Source organism: Python bivittatus, unplaced genomic scaffold, assembly GCF_059951505.1.
Source record: "Python bivittatus isolate LINGU-HERP-01145 unplaced genomic scaffold, Pbiv_v1 ctg000840_np1212, whole genome shotgun sequence".
NCBI lineage: Eukaryota > Metazoa > Chordata > Lepidosauria > Squamata > Pythonidae > Python > Python bivittatus.
The window spans coordinates 88,060-103,852 of record NW_028277113.1 but is presented as its reverse complement, the minus strand read 5'-3'; the positions used below and the strand labels follow the sequence as shown (position 1 = coordinate 103,852).

General features: G+C 35.4%; 1 protein-coding gene across 1 annotated transcript in view; it reads left to right on the top strand.

The window, feature by feature from the left end:
- Positions 1-15,793, top strand: part of DNAH5 (dynein axonemal heavy chain 5) — a 150,827-nt gene that overhangs the window by 112,081 nt on the left and 22,953 nt on the right. Inside the window, exons 61-66 of the mRNA XM_088130559.1 lie at positions 103-282; positions 2,001-2,138; positions 3,649-3,784; positions 5,225-5,541; positions 6,051-6,206; positions 7,876-8,058. Of these exons, the coding sequence (XP_087986685.1) occupies positions 103-282; positions 2,001-2,138; positions 3,649-3,784; positions 5,225-5,541; positions 6,051-6,206; positions 7,876-8,058 (1,110 nt within the window). The remainder of the gene's footprint in view (positions 1-102; positions 283-2,000; positions 2,139-3,648; positions 3,785-5,224; positions 5,542-6,050; positions 6,207-7,875; positions 8,059-15,793) is intronic.

The window sequence follows — 15,793 nt, the reverse complement described above, 5'->3', positions numbered from 1 at the left end:
ACGTAGCTTAGAAAAGAAGGCATAACATTAAATAGTTGGACTTTTTATTTTGTTTGATTTTGGGTAGTCAGTGAAAAATGATCTTTTCCATGATATTTCTAGCAATTTCCAAAAGATACAATTAATGAAGAAGCAGTGGAACTCTTGAGCCCTTATTTTGAAATGGCAGATTACAATATTGAGACAGCTAAGAGAGTTTGTGGAAATGTGGCTGGCCTTTGCTCATGGACCAAAGCAATGGCTGCCTTCTTCGCTATCAATAAGGAAGTTCTACCTTTAAAGGTGAGTCCAATGAAATTGGCAAGGCAGACTAAAACTATATCAATAGCAATTTACAGCATTAGAACATCTAGTGTAGGAAATTCATGTTATAGATTAGATTTACATATTGGACTCAGCCATCATGAGATGTGATAAAGTATGTTCCCAAATGAAAAATCTAGCTTTCCTAGCTTCAACTCTTATGGGAATCCAGCTGTAATATTAGAAATGATTTTGTTTATGTAGTAGAAAGGAATCTACTGTAGATTATAAAACACTATAGATTTGGTCTGCAGAGAGAGTAGCATATTTATAAATGTTCCTCTATATGGGAGAAAAAAAGCCTTTAATTACAAAGTAACAGAAGACACAGTGTGTTGGGCTAGTTTGTGTGTGTATGTGTGTGTATGTGTGTCTGAGAGATCATTAAGAGTCAACATCAATTTGATGGTATGTAGTGCTGGCCGGCCGGCCGGCTGGCCTGCCTGCCCCTCTCTCTCTCTCTCTCTCTCTCTCTCTCTCTCTCCATCCATCCATCCATCCATCCATCCATCCATCCATCCATCCATCCATCCATCCATCCATCCATCCATCCATCTATCTATCTATCTATCTATCTATCTATCTATCTATCTATCTATCTATCTATCTATCTATCTATCTATCTATCTATCTTGGCCTCTGAACAAGCAAATTCTAGGTTAAGATATTCCACCATGGATCAATGTACAATCTTGCACCATTTAGTTAAAAAATACTCTAGCCCTACCAAAGGCACCCTTCATGCTGCTTTTATTGATTTAAGGGCAGCCTTTGATTCAATTCCTCATGGGAGACTATAGAGGAAGTTAGCTGCAACAACCATTGATTGCCACCTTCTCAGATTGATAATTCTGTTACATCAAAATACTCTAGTGCAGATTAGAGGCAACTCTAATGGTGATTTAACCACCCCTATCCCTATCCTCAGAGGAGTAAAACAGGGCTGTCTCCTTGCCCTCCTATTGTTCACCTTCTTTATAAATGATATCATTGTGGCTTTTTCTAAACCAGAATTTCACTCCTAATACTCACCCACCATCCTATTTCAGTCCTTTTGTATGCAGATGATGTGGCCATCTTACCCTGACCCAAGATCTTTGCTTCATATAGTAACCCAAGTGGGCCTTCATAGATGCCCAGCTGCTTTAGCATCCCAATTTCCTCTAGAATGTGATTTAAGTACCCCATTAAATGGGAAATCAACATAAAACCAATTGAGCATGTTAAGGACTTCAAGTACCTAGGCCTCCATTTCCAACCACCACCTGCTGGAATAACCAACTGAGTGAGCTTTCTACTAGAGCTCAAAAAATTTCTCTCTTAAAATATGCTAGTCATCACAGCAATAATTACATTCCTGCAGCAATAAAACTATATGAAGCAAAGATATTGGGGTTGTTGTTATATGGTGCACATATGTGTTTATAAGGATGCCCCTCATTAGAAACTGTTTGGTCTAAGTTTCTGAAAGTCATACTCTGTGTCCCTCACTCAACCTCAACTGATTAGAGCTTGGCTGCATTTCTCATAGGGCCTGCCTGAGACTTTGTCATGTCAGATTTTGGCTGAAACAAATCCTTTGGAGTGAGTCTCTGGTACCTCTCACCCTACTGGATAGGTTTTCCTCATCCGTGAGGAAAATGGTTTTATATCTGTTGCAGTTCTGTTATTTAAACTCTGTGGGTTGATATTTTAAGGCAAATCTGGCAGTCCAGGAGAATCGTCTGACTACAGCCATGTTAGATCTACAGAAAGCCCAAGCTGAATTGGATGCCAAGCAGGCTGAGCTGGATATTGTGCAGGCTCAATATGAAAAGGCTACGTTGGAGAAACAGGTATGATGTTCGCTCAGAAGGGCATGTCGTAAAATCCAGAGATGACTATTTTCCAAATTGTAACTTCCGGTATACAGTCCTTTTGTGGAGCCATTCATTTGAGCTGGTTTGTCAAAAGATAATGTTACCACAATGTGCACATGTTGAGTAATTCAAGGATGCAAGAAAAGTTGTTTTTCCTGCCATTTGGGAAGACAGTTCAGTTATCTAGCTCCTGAAATTATCTTTCTAATAGAAGTTATCTTTCTAATAAAAATCTGTCTGTCTGCCTGTCTGTCTGTCAAGCTGCCCAGCTCATAGCAGTGACTCTGGGTGGCATACAAATATTAAAACCACTATTGCAGTATATAACCCATGGTACCCTGGAGTGAGCCCTTCAAGGTAGACCAGACTAGGAAACCAAAGTCATGCATGCTAATACTACTTTTATTACAAGGTTATAATAACAGAATCTTGCAAGTCTGAATGCGCTTTCCCCCTCCCTCCCTTTATTGTGGGAACTAGGGAGGGTCTTGTCTGAGATGCTTTCTCTGGTTACAGTTTTGGCCCGGACTCAGATTTCTTTTATCTGATTGTTGTCTTGGTTGTGGCTCTTCTTCCTGTTCCTCAAGGCTATTTCTTCTGCCCATGTACCTGGTTAAAACAACAGCCCCCAAAACAAAAACCCATGTCACCAAAATTGCTCATCTAACTGGCCCAAATGACTGGGGGACAGGCCAAGTTTTCAGAGCCTTACAAAAGGCTAATAGGGTTGGGGCCATCTAGATCTCTGGGGGATGCTGTTCAACAGGGCAGGTGCAGCCACAGAGAAGGCACAACACCAGGGTCCAAGAAAATGGCATTGATTGATGGAAGGGAGCATGCCCTCCCTGCTAGACTTGGTGAGACAGGCAGAAATGATGGGGGATAATAATCTGAATGTACCGCCCCTCCCTTAAAAGTTTTTCAAAATTGGGATGTAATATAAAAATATAAAATAAATATAAAATATATTTATATTATTATATATAATATAATGCATATTATATTATATAAAAATATAAAATATAAAAAGAGGAGGAGAAAGGAGTATTAGGTATGTTCACCGCCTTGAGTTATTTATAAAAATAATAAAGGTGGGATTTAAAAAATCCATCCATCCATCCATCCATCCATCCATCCATCCATCCATCCATCCATCCTATGGAAAATGGAATACTTTGAAAAAGCAGCAGCTGCATGTGAATTGGACACTTGGTCAAATGTCTGTCTTAATCTGAAATTTGGATTCATGGTAGACATCTCTTATATGTCTTTTGTCAGACTTCTGATAAGTGTAAAATCTATGTCCCAACTGTTTGTAAGAAGTAAATCCTGATACACTGACAATGTTAATAGAAATAATAGCATATTTATATTAGCTGGACGTACAATAGATAGGTTTTGTACCTATCTTTTCAAACATTATTATTGGTAGTGTTTGGCCCAAGTTGCTTCCCCGATTGTGTATGTGAATTTTTGTTTTGAACAGACATTGCTTGAAGATGCAGAACGCTGCAGGCATAAAATGCAGACTGCTTCCAGTCTTATTAGTGGGTTGGCTGGTGAAAAGGAGAGATGGACTGAACAAAGTAAAGAGTTTGCAGCCCAAACCAAGAGGCTTGTGGGTAAGCTGAATGGACTGCCCTTTCGGTGCTCTACAAAGCTGTAAGCTGCATTGGGTGTTTTTCAGCAAGGGCAGACTGCAAGCATGTAAATTGTGTTCCTGTGTATTGACTGCAAAAATTTTCAGACTCGTGTGTTAAAAGCAGGGGAATCCTCTGATATTTTGATAAATAATAACATTGTGTTGGTAGGAACTTTTGTGTGCTAAAGTTATGTCTTGAAGGGTGAGATTTGCTGTGAAAGTACACGTCACTATGAATTTGCTAACACTATGGTAATACAAATGAGAGGTAGACTAACAAAGGTAGCTTTCCAAATCTAAATCTGGCATTGTTTAAAAAAATACTTTTTTTTTTTTTTTAGCAAATACTGGGTGGTTGCATACTCAGCCATCATACTTAGAATACTGATCCACATTCAAAGTCATAGCTGTAACTGATTTTTGAGCTCTGTAGAAGAATAGAGCGAGACCTCATGAATATTTTCCTATCTGTTTTGTCTATCTTTTCCTTCCTAATTAAGATGAGAAAAGAGTTAGCTTTTTTTTTTTGGCAAACTCTCAATCCACAATGTTATATTGTCAGAACTGGGGTATCTGATTAGCCCAAATGATTCCAAGCATGTACCCAGACTAGTATATGAACTAATACAGAATACAAAATGGTTATATTTATTGATACTATATTAAAATTTAAAACTGATCCATTCACTGCTGCTACCGCTTCTCATAATCATTTGATGGGATTTTAATATTGTATTATTTTTCAACATTGGCTGGCAAATAATTTTGATTTTGTGGACCCCTGAGAAGGTCTTGGGGGACCCCCAGGGTTCCTAGGACTACACTTTAAGAATCACTGATGTAGGAGGTGACAGATTTCAGAGAAGAAGATGTACTCAAGCCAGAAGCTAGTTTGCTACCTTTTCATTCTGAGTGTGTTAATTACCATCCAGGAGAGGTTTGCCTATTTTCTTCCTTCCCATAACAACAAACAAACTTTCCCCATCCCACAGTTTCCCCCCCCCCCCTCTTTATACTGTGTACACGTAATGGAATTGCAGGGCGGACCTGTTGTACGCATGCTTTTTCTTGCACTAAATATGTTTATAAGAAAATCAGCTAGTATATACTGGCTCCACTTTGTGCTGATGTGAGAAATCTCTGAGTGATTTAACACATTAAGTTGAACATTATGCATGGGGAGAAAGCATGCCATGGGAACGTAAACCTGTACTGGCCAGAATATTCACATCATAAATGCCTCTCTTCTGCTTTCTGTTCTGTATCATCAAATATTTAAAGAATGAGAGGATCCACAGCAGTCTGTTTGACAGTGAAACGTGACCAAGACCTTTAAAGTTTAGCTTGCAAGTTTCCTTTTACATTTACTGCAGATGAATTTAGCAACCATCTAATATGATCTTTCTGTATATCAATTTAGGGGATGTACTTCTGGCCACAGCCTTTCTGTCCTATTCTGGTCCTTTTAATCAAGAGTTCCGTAATCTTTTGTTAACCAGCTGGCAAAAAGAAATGAAAACTCGGAAAATCCCATTTGGAAATAATCTCAATCTCACAGAGATGCTGATTGATGCTCCAACTGTCAGTGAGTGGAACCTTCAAGGGCTGCCAAATGATGATCTGTCAATTCAGAATGGCATCATTGTCACAAAGGCAGCTCGTTACCCTCTTCTGATTGATCCACAAACTCAGGGCAAGATTTGGATTAAGAACAAAGAAACCAGGAATGAGCTTCAGGTGAATTAAATTCTAGTGTATTTCTACCGCATTTGGAAGTATATGTTTACTGTATGTTCAGTATTCAGGAAGGCAGCAAGTCAGTGGAGGGAATACTTGAAAATATTCCAAGGCAATTACTAATGAGGAACCTGTACTTGCTAAAATTAATTTTAGTTCATTTGGAAACCAGCAATATTGATATTCTAGGCTATTTTTTCCCCATAGGAATTGTTGTTGTTTCTAATTTTTTTAAAAAAACTACATATTTTAAACTTAATTGAATTGCATTCCTACTTTGAAATTGTTAAGAAAGAGTGAAAACGAGGAATGTAAATTTCCTAAACAAATCACAAACAAATAATGTTCTAATATAGCTATGACTTGATCATGAAGGTTATAACTCATCTTTAACCCTAGTTAGTTAATAAAAGTTTTAGTTTAGCAGCTGCTTCTTTTCAAGTGAAGTCCAATGAATTTTTTCCCCCTAGCTGGTGATCCATTATCACAATTTATTATTCTTTTTTCAGATCACTTCCCTGAATCACAAGTATTTTAGAAACCACTTGGAGGATAGTCTCTCTCTTGGAAGGCCACTGTTAATCGAAGATGTTGGTGAGGAGTTGGATCCAGCTTTGGACCATGTATTGGAAAAAAACTTCATCAAAACAGGTTCTACGTACAAAGTGAGAAAATTACATATTCCAAGTTCAAAAAATGTAGTTGCTTATTTAATTCTAGTTTCAACCTTTAGGTACAATTTTGTCTTTGAGTTTGATGTCAACAAGCATTCTTTAACAGAAAAGATTACAGCAGTGGTCTTTAATTTTTTGCTATATTAGGATAAATGATCTGTTACACTGATTTTGTTTGGTCCACTATACTTTTTATGGTTGTTACATGGTACAATGCTTGTAAAAAACCCTTTGATATAAAAGTTTTATTCTGGAACTTTAGTGGGATATTTCTTTTCCATATATTTCTAGCAGAACTGCCTTGCCAATTTAAAATATGAGAGGCATCTTAGTTGCATATTTCCCACTTTAGAAACAAGTGTTTTCCATTTATCATTCTTCCATACTTGTTGACTTCTACTTCAACAATTTTTACAGTGGTACCTCGGGATACGAATGCCTCTACTAACGAACTTTTCGGGTTACGACCAGCTCTGGCCGCAAAAATTTACCTCGATGTGCGAACTCCGCCTCGGGGTACGGTCATTTTTCCGCCCTGACATGTGGTACGCAGCCATTTTTCCGCCCCTGTCATGTGGTCCGTGGCCATTTTCCTGCCCCACTGCATGGCGCCCGGCCGTTTTCCCGCCCCGCTGCGCGGCGCCCGGCCGTTTTCCCGCCGCGTGGCGCGGCGCCCGGCCGTTTTCCCGCCGCGCCGTGCCACGCCTGGCTGTTTTCCCGCTGCACCGCGCCGCACCTGGCTGTTTTCCCGCCCCTGATGCGTGGTCCGCGGACGCCAGAACGGATTAATGGTAATTACATTGAACCTAATGGGAAAATTTGCTTCGGGGTGTGACCAAATTTGGAGGGCAGAACAGATTAACTGGATTTACATTGAACCCTATGGGGAAATTTGCGTTGGGTTACGACCAACTCGGGATACGCCCAGAGTCACGGAACGGATTAAGTTCGTATCCTGAGGTACCACTGTATGTTTACAATGAGAGAGAGAGAGAGAGAGAGGGAGGGAGGGAGGGAGCGGGAGAGAGAGAGAGAGAGAAAGAAAGAAAAAGAAAGAAAGAAAGAAAAAGAAAGAAAGAAAGAAAGAAAGAAAGAAAGAAAGAAAGAAAGAAAGAAAGAAAGAAAGAAAGAAAGAACCTCTCTCTCTCTCTGGAGATTCCCCAGAATGTGGCTTTAGGATGAGGGATGTGGATGGATTCTTCAAGCTTACTTCTGTATGATTATTTAGAGTTTTCTAAGCAACTGAGAAATTAACCTAATTAATCTATAAACAACAGAGGAAAAAAATAGAGAACAGCAACAACCTTACCCTTTTATAAACCAAATGTAGAACTTTATGTAGAATAAATTAGTTTTAGAAAGGTCATTTATATGTCTTATGCTAACATATGCAACTTTACTTACCTAATAATTGTTTGAAATGTTAAAGGTGTTTTGCTTACACAAAATTAAAATAATACTACATAAATGCCCACCTGTTGTTTGAAGGAGTACAATTCATCTTGTAGGATTTGTCTACAATTAAAAAAAAGAGAGAGGGAGGGAGAGAGAGAGAGAACTCTTTGGAGATTCCCCAGAATGTGGCTTTCAGATGTGGGACGGGATGGATTCTTCAAGCTTAATTCTGTGTGATTCTTTCGGAATTGTTTTTGTTAATTAGGTAAAAGTCGGGGATAAAGAAATGGATGTGATGAATGGCTTCAGACTTTATATTACCACCAAGCTTCCAAATCCAGCCTATACCCCTGAAATTAGTGCTCGCACCTCGATAATTGATTTCACTGTCACTATGAAGGGTCTGGAAGATCAGCTTCTAGGGAGAGTCATTCTAACAGAAAAACAGGTATGCAGAAAGAGTTTTGTGAGTAGATTTGCAACTGTTTATTGAGGTACACTTATTACACTGATGGGGTTCTTAGTTTTTGTGATGCATTATATTATAGTATGTCATATTCTCATAAAATAAGCAATTATGTAGATATTATCTTATATGGCCTTCCCCCCTCTTTTTTTCACAAACTGAAACCAGTTAGACTTTTGCGAGAAAAGCAACTGACATATTTGAAAGGTGTTTCTTATAGTGCCTCAACATAGTTCTTTTAATTGATTTTATAGTATGTACAAAAAAGTACTTCATACTGCATTTTTGTTTTTCTGTTTGCTGCCCAGAATTTCATTGGTAGACGGGCAACCATATGAATTTGTTGAATAAATAAAATAAACTTAACCAATTGGTGCTAAACAATTAAAGTATTTTTATGTTTAACTGGCACATTTCTTCTTAAATACAGAGATGCTGGGGAAGAGGTGACAGTTAATGAGTTCCTAGTAGTCACTGAGGGGAGTTTTAACTAATAAAAAGCTAATAAAAAGCACAACTTCAGAACTGCTGTTTGCTTTTAGGAGAAGTCATCCATTGATTTAAAAAATTGGGGAAGCCCTGATAAAAGATTTTTATTAAGTTCATTGCAGAGAAAGAATAATTAAGTTCTCTATCCTGCTCCCTTTAAGATCTCCCAAATTATCTTACTTTCTTTCCGTGACTGGTATTTATATTTGCCTTTCTTTTAAAAAAAATATTTTTATTCAAATATATATATGAAAGCAAAACAATATAGAAGTAGAATCAAGCAAATAAAAGGAATTTACAAATGTGATCAATTTATGGTTTTTCCATATTCATAAGTGATTAAAGATGCTTGAATATCTTTGATCCCCCAAATTAATATTAAACTCTATGCAGAATACAAATGTCAGGAATAACAAGGAATACAGTATAGATCATACAATAAGATTCTGAAATTATAGATTCTAATGAATTCTTTTAAAAAAAAAATAAAAAGGAAAAAAGTTACTACTAATATACAAAAGAAGAAAAAGAAAAGAAAAAATATGAAAAAATATAAAAATAAATATCACTAGAATATTGTTAAAAACTTGCTTACAAATTGTGCTCTTCCCTCCCATTATACCCCAGCCATTGATTGTAACCAATGTATTAGGAAAAGTTTTTGATTTTATTTTGAATCCTTTCATCTATTTCCATTTTTTCCCCTTAGATAACATGCTGTAAATGTCTAAGTTTGTTGTGTAATATATGATATATATGGATGCCATTCTTCCTTGAATTTAGTTAAACTTTCATTGTGAATATATACCATTAATTTTGTCATTCCTACATATTCTCCAAGTTTGATGTCATCATCAAAGTGTCTCTTTTTGCCAGATTTGTCCATGCAGCCATCAACATGTATCTTAATAAACTGTGATATTTCTTGTTTATATGTTCTGGAACAAATCCTGTAAAAATATTTGAGGTTTCAATTCAAGTTTTGTTTTTAGATTTTTTTGTATAATACTAAGTGTTTCTTTCTGATACTTTTGAGGGTTTTTTTTGCATAATCATCACATACGATAAAATGTTCCTTCTTTAGCATAATGTATCCAACAGTTTTTTTATTATATGATTTATCTTTTTTTTAAATTGTTGATGGAGTTATATATATCTATAAAACCTTTTATACCAATTGTCCTTTAGGTTATAATATGGGGTGAATTTTATTGATTTTTTCCCCCATAATTCCTCCCATTGCTGTATCATTATTTTTCTTTAAGATTTTGCATCCACTTTGTCATACAAATGGGAATTTGTTCTATCTTTGTAGGATATTTGTATTTGTCATGAGCATATTAAATCCATGAAAGCTGGCTTCTGGGTGAGGTTCTATGGCATACTACACACCTCCAAAGTAGTGGAGATGGTGCAGTGAAGCAAATGCTGGCCAGTGGTGATTTCTGGCTGGCGAAATTCTTTCTGAATACAGGAGAGAATGAGAGATCACCCACCTGTGCCCTGGACAGCTGCTCCTCAGGAGGAGACTGCAAGATGGAAGTCTTGCAGTCTTCTTGTGAGTAGAGCAGTTGGAGGTCACAGGCGAAAGTGCTTTTGGTATTATGTGGAATCAATTAAATAAACAGACCAGACCTTCCTGGAAATGTTGATTGTCTGACATCAAAGGGAAAAGATAATTGGTGGAATTTACAAGACAAGGAGATAATTGTAACAGGAGATGGACTGTGTCATTAAAACTATGGAAAAACAGAATGGACTAAAGCCTTAAGGATATAAAGAAAACGAACAAGAAAAAAAAAAGACAGAGAGAAGTCTGCCTTTTACCTTCAGCTTTGTAAATTTTTTTGTACAAATTTTATTAAAAGTTTTAAAGAAAACATAAAAACTAATACAAAATAATACAGAATAAAAAGAACAAAGAAAGAGAGAAAGAAAAAGAAAAAAACAAAAGTGCAGAAAAAAAGATAAAAAGATAAAAAGAAATTGAAGCTTCTGATTTCCTTTGCAGCAAATATGATTACAAAGTTATCTCTTACTCTGTGATTACAAAAAAAGCTCACTTTTTGCTATTATCCAATTTTTTTTCCTAATCATTGAAACCACAAATCATAAGTGGATTTTTTCTGTTTCATGCAAAAAGTCTATAAGGGCTTTCCAGTCAACTACAAATGTAGACACTGTCTTTTCTCTAATCAAAGAAGTCAATTTAGCCATCTCTGCAAATCATCAAACACAAACTTTCATAAGAAAAATCCATTAATCTTTCTATAAGTTGTTTATAAAAAGTCCCTTTATTTTCATTTGGGGCATAAATTCCCAGAACCATCATTTTAACTCCATATAACTCCAACAAATCTACCATGTTCATCAGTTAATACAAGTTCTGGGTTTAGCTGAGGGTTAATATACAAAATAACTCCATTTCACTTTTTAATATCTGTAGAAATAAATGATTTGCCCAAAGATTTATAAGTCAAATATTTAAAATCTTTTTTCCTGATATGAGTCTCTTGTAGTCATATGATGTCTTCCTTTAATTTTTTCAAATAATGAAATCTTTCTTTCCTCTTTTGAGGAGCATTGCTTGATTTATATTCCATGTTAAACATTTGTAACCCATACTCAATCCAAAAAAATTAGAAAAATCCATACCTGTAGTGACTGGTTCAGTATCACCTGTTTCCAATTCCTGTTGCATCTGTTGTGACTGTTGTGTAGTTCCCTCTGAAACCTCCATTTGTGTCTCCTCCAGTTCTCCTTTATATCTTTCTAAAAAATCTCTCACTTTCTGAACAGAATGCAATCTAAATTTTTGCTGTTTAAAAGTAAAAATCACACCTTCCAATATATCCATCAAAATGGGATTTTTTTCTGCTTTAATTTTTCAGCCAAGGAGTATTCTTTTCTCTTATGCAAAATTCTAATAGGAATCTATTTCAAAACAATTATGTCAGTATTATCCATTTTCAATCTTGTGTTAAAATGGTGCTGTAAGACTTGATCCTTTGTCTTATTTCTAACAAAATGTACCAAAATATCCCTTAGGACATTACTCATTCTGGCATATCTGCATATCTCATTGTATAAATCTTATCAATTTCTGCATCCATATCTTCCTCTTCCAGATCCAAAGAAATTGCCCAAATATTAACAAGCCCTCTCTAATATTTTCATCTAGAACCTCTGAAACAGCTCTGACTCTCAAACAGAATTCTTTCTCTCTCAGTTCTAGTAGAGCCAGATTATCCAATTCTCTTTCCAACTCTCTGCCTTGAATCTCTATCTTACTGCCTAAAAGTTCCACTTCATCATTAATTTGTTTTACCTCTCCAGATATTTGCTTTATAGAACTTTCCATCTTTTTAACATCTTCTCTCATCTCTTCTCTTAACTTTAAAAATCTTTTATCCCTTCTTTTTTCAAAATCATCCATTTTATTCCCCATCTGATCAAATTTATTTCCAATCTGTTCAAAGCGTTTCTGAAGTATATCTTTTTCCACAGGCTGCTCCAGGGAGCCTCTTCTGCCCTATCTTCCCATTTTTCTAATACCCATTTTTAATCTAACAGTAAAGATGTCTCAGGCAGGCAAAATAAAAAGACTAGCATGTTATTTTTTCCCCCTCTTGTTAGTAGCTCTCGATGACTTCAGTCACAACAGGTATCATCTCCATGGTAACTAAATGTCACAGTCTGATTCTTTACCTAATCTTTTGTTATGCAGATTCCACCAATTCTTTAAGGATAAACAACAAACATTCCCATGTCAAGCTAATCTCTTTAACTGGCTTAGTGAAAAATTATACCAAAACACTTTCACCAAAAATAAAGATGATAAAAATAAGAAAAAGAAAAGACTATCCCCTTTTCTGTTTTAAAACTTTCTTGTATCTTCTCTTAAGCTTTTTGCAAAGAATTCTTGAATCTTTAAATCAGAGTCTCCCTTTCTTTATTTTTTTGTAATCTCAAAAGAAGGTTTTTTTCCTTTTTTTCCTCATGGCAAAGAGTCTTACCTTTGCCACAGAGGAAATCTCTCTTCATTTGTAAATTAATTACCAAAGTGCTTAAGAGATGGGGAAGGCAAAGCTTTATGTCCATATCAGCTCCACCGCAGTTAGGAGTATAGATGGAATCCAAGACTCCCAGCAGCTCAACTCCTGAGTTGGCTGCAAAAACTGGATCAAAGGGAGATTGTGAGATAAACCATATGTGCTCTGGATGGCGGTTTCTTCTGAGTTAACTGCAGAAATGGAAAAAAAATTACATTCAGCTTTGTAATTGATTTACTTTCACTTTTGGATTATAAATTTTAAAAAATGGCAACCCCTAGAAAAGCTGCAAAGCCGGGTGAAGGAAGAAGAAGTTCGTTAGAGCAACCAGCAGACATTACTCCAGAAATATTACAAAAATTGTTTGAAAAGATGGGAAAGCAGGTATCTGAATCTGTCAAATCTATTAACTGGTGAGCTGGTTGTGTTTGAAGAGGGAATGGAAAAAAGGTTTGTAAAAATGAAAGAGGAGATGAAAGAAGAAGTTATAAAAAAATGAAGAATCTATAGGGCACCTTACAGGAGAAGTTAAACTAATTAATTACAAAGTGGAAATTTTAGAAACTAAAACAGAAATAATAAACAGAGAGATGGAAAAGGATTTAGACAATCTAAATCTAAATCTTTACTGGAATTGAGAGAAAAATAATTCTGCCTGAAACTTAGATCAGTTCCAGAGGATCCAGGAGAAGACACTAGAGAAAAGGTTGTTCAGTCTTTAACAAACTTTCTGGAATGGGATGAAGATGATATGGAGGAGAAATTGATAAAGTTTACAGAATCAATATGTGATTTGCAAAATTAAGACATGTACCAAGGGATCTTGTGTACTTTGTCAGAGAGAAGATCAGAGATCAAATTTTGCAGCAACATTTTATTACCAGACTAAAGATTAATAATGCAGATGTGATTGTACTTAAAGAAATTTTAATTAGAATACTGCACAAATGGAAAGAGGATATCTTTTTGACTGATAAACTTAAACAAAAGAAGATACCATTTTGATGGGATAAATTGGAAGGAATAATATTCACTTTTAAACAACAGAGGTTCAGATTGAACTCACTCCAAAAAGCAAGAGCATTTTTTAGAAAAGTTTAAAGGGGAACTGGAAGAAATGCAAATGAAAATGACAAAGGGCCATAGCACTCTGGACCCTGCATAGCTACAACAAGAAATTGAGGGAGAGACCACCACATTAGGTGCTACAGTTATAATGGGATTAATGGACAGTCAATGGACAATCAAGAGTCATGAAAGATTATTTTTATATATGATTACTGCTGTAAGACTATTAGATGCACAAAAATGGAAAGATTCTGAAATACCTACAATGGAGGAATGGTTGATGAAGATGACAGAATTAGCAGAGATGGCAAAATTGACTTGTTTGATTAGAGAAAGATCAACAACTACATTTATCAGTGACTGGAAACCCCTTATGGGCTTTTTGCTGAAAAAAAGAGAAAAATGAACTTGTGATTTATGGGTTTGAAGATTAGAGAGGGTAGCTTATGGAAAGAAGGAAATTATGATGTAACCTTAGAGAGAGAGGTTAAAATATAAATTCATTTATAACTACTGTCAAAAAGATCAGAAGCCGCTTCTTTATAATCTTTTCTTTTTCTTCTTTTTCTGTTTTCTTTCTTATTCACTATTCTTCCTTATTTTTTTTGTTTCTTTTCTAATATTTGTATTGTTTTTATCTTGTTAAAATTTTCTTCAATAAAAATTATATTTAAAAAAAATCCATGAAAGCTGAGGTTGTTTGCATCATCAGCAACATCTAAATTCATAAAAATCTAATTCATAAAAAGTTTATTATTCTGGTTTGGAGGACAAAAACAGACCAAACTTTCCTGATGTGTAGGGAAAGCTGAAGTATGAATTCCACTAATCAGAAGGTCAAAGAAAAGAAGGAACCATGTCACCTTGAGCTTTGAATCCGATAGCTAATTGGATATTTATTACACACAAATCAGACTATTATGTCTGATCCTAATGACATTTCTGCACTTTTGAGGGCCCAAGTAGTCATAGCTTCAAACTTATATTTGGATTTTACACTTAGTAGTCATGGAAAAAAACAGGATAATTTATGAGAACTTGGAGGAAGCTGGCTGGAGAACTTGATAATTTATTTCTCTGAAGTGTTCCTAATTAAAAAAAAAAACACCTTTCTTCTGAGTTCCTATTTTGTAAAGAGAAAACCAATTTCTGCCAGTGGAGTATTTCTTCCTGACATAAATAGCAACTTTGAAGGTATGCCTTAAGATGTGATTTTCATTAGCCAATGAGGATGGAGTTAAATTCCCCCTCAGTGCCTGCCGAGAGCTCAAAATTATCACATTTTCCCCAGCAACTGATGTTTTTATTTGAAAAAAATGTGCAAGTTAAGTATAACATCTATTTATTGTCTTGCTTAGATTGGCTGTTAAGTTGTCAGTTTCTTTTCTCACAGAAATTCAGATGGCTTCAGATTGTAAAAGAACTTTAGAATGAGTTAAAAGAAAATGACTACATAAGATAACACATATCTAGGTCACGTCTAAATGATAACATGTTTAGTTAATTATCAGGATGTCATTCCTGCCAGCAAAAGGCTAAATCCATTCTTCTGGTTTTAATTCTTCCTTTAGGTATCTCAATTAGTAATATAGTAAAATAAATGAGACTTATGCATTGATGTTCAGAATACAATAGTAAAATAATTGTTCATGCTATATGTGAAATTAGCTTCTATTGTCCAGAGAGAAAAACCTTTTAGACACATGAGATCATATGGTGGAACTTTGTAATTACATGTATTTATATCCTGAAAATGTCTTCTCCTCAACCACTTTCATTCCATTTTGAAATGGAAACTAATTAAAACAAATGAAATGTTCTCTCATTGCTTTCTGGATTATCTTCTTATTCTTTGGCTTCAAAGCTAATGTTCAGATTTTCTATCACGGCTTGTCCAAAAAAAATTCATAATTTTCATAAATTACTTTCATAATCTCCAATTACATTTTCTTTTGTTTTTACAGACTGTATGTGCCATAAGTCAGTCTTTTTACAGGGAAGACATTTTTAGCTCATATTCAAATGATATTCTGCACAATATTTAGAATTACATACATACTAATGTTACTTTTGGTAGCAAAAACAGGGTTAAATTAATTATTCCCATC